Genomic DNA, 1,361 nt, shown 5'->3' with positions numbered 1-1,361 from the left:
GTGCTGCTGAAGTCGTTCTCGGCGAAGCGGATGACGAGGCAGGTCTTGCCCACGCCGCTGTCCCCGATCAGCAGCAGCTTGAAGAGGTGGTCGTAGGCCTTGGCCATGGCCCCCGCCGCCGCCCGCCGCCACCGGGACCGGCCCGGCCCCCCCCGGGCGGGGCCTGGCTGGGCCCGGCCCTCCCCGTGACGTCACGGGGCGGTGATGTCACAGCGGGATCGCATGACGTCACGAGGCCGATGCGACCTTCCCAAGATGGCGGCGACAAAAAAAGACCCACCCAACATGGCGCCGCCGCCTCAGCCTTCCCAAGATGGCGGCAACGCAACGACCTTCTCTAAATGGCGTAAACCCCAAGCGACCATCCCCAGAACGCCGCGACTTCCCGAACTCTGGCAATTTAAACGACCACCACGAATGGCGGCAAGGGAAAGGACCTTCCCGAGGTGACGGAAACATTAACGATCGTCCCGAAGGGTGATGTTATAAACGACCTGCCCAAGATGGCGGTAAAAAATCCCAAGATGGCGCCGCTTCCGCCCCTGGGGCGCCCCGCAGCGGAAATGGCGACACGGGGCCGGGCCCGTCCCTTTCCGGCCTCTCACGCCGACGCCGCCATGCCTGTGAGTGCGGCCCGCGCCCGCCGCGTTTCTCCGCGTTCGCCGCCGCCGCGAGGCCGCGCCCGCCGCGCCTCCCGGGGGCGGGAGGCTGTGGGGAGGGGTCTGGGGAGGATGGCGGGGCCGGGGGGGCGCGGGGCGAGCGGGCCGAGGGGTGAAGGGGGGGGCGCCAAGATGGCGGCCTGAGGGGCCGGGGGGGTGGACGCGCTGGACTGAGCGAGGTCCTGCCCCCGCCGTGTCCCCGCAGCTCGCCAAGGACCTGCTGCACCCGTCCCCTGAGGAGGAGAAGCGCAAGCACAAGAAGAAGCGGCTGGTGCAGAGCCCCAACTCCTACTTCATGGACGTCAAGTGCCCCGGTGGGCACCGAGGACCCTGCGGGGTCCTTCCTCGTGTGCCTCTCCCCTCGCGTGTCCGGTGTTCTCCCCGTTATCCCTCCGTATCTCCCGGTGTCCTGGTGTCTTTTCCCGTTTCTCCCCCGTGTCCCAGGAGCCTCCCCCGGTGTCCCGGCCCGTCCCTCTCCACGTGTATCCCCCGTGTCCCTCTGTGTGCCCCGGGCATCCGTCCATGTCCTTCCCTGTCCTATGACCTGTCCTTCCCTGTCCCTGTCCCTCCCGGTGTCCTGTGACCCCTCCCCGTGTCCCCGCTGTGCCCCGGGGTCCCTCCGTGTCCCTCTCGGGGTCTCTCCGTGTCCCCCCACGCGTCTCCCCCCTTGTCCCGCTGTCCCCCCGTGTCCCGCTGTCCTCC

At 69.4% G+C, this 1,361-nt stretch overlaps 1 protein-coding gene across 1 annotated transcript; it reads left to right on the top strand.

Moving 5' to 3' along the window:
• Positions 1-278: 278 nt before the first annotated feature.
• Positions 279-1,257, top strand: LOC113979952 (DBF4-type zinc finger-containing protein 2 homolog). The gene is made up of 2 exons (XM_027707228.1): positions 279-623; positions 865-1,257. Exons 1-2 carry the CDS (start codon positions 504-506, stop codon positions 1,240-1,242), a joined length of 498 nt encoding a protein of 165 aa, XP_027563029.1. The 5' UTR covers positions 279-503; the 3' UTR covers positions 1,243-1,257.
• The last annotated feature ends 104 nt before the right edge of the window (positions 1,258-1,361 follow it).

This window comes from Neopelma chrysocephalum, unplaced genomic scaffold (assembly GCF_003984885.1).
Source record: "Neopelma chrysocephalum unplaced genomic scaffold, ASM398488v2 Primary Assembly neopelma1_90875, whole genome shotgun sequence".
In the NCBI taxonomy this organism is placed as follows: domain Eukaryota; kingdom Metazoa; phylum Chordata; class Aves; order Passeriformes; family Pipridae; genus Neopelma; species Neopelma chrysocephalum.
The sequence above is the reverse complement of the archived record's forward strand: the minus strand, read 5'-3'. Positions and strand labels throughout refer to the sequence as shown.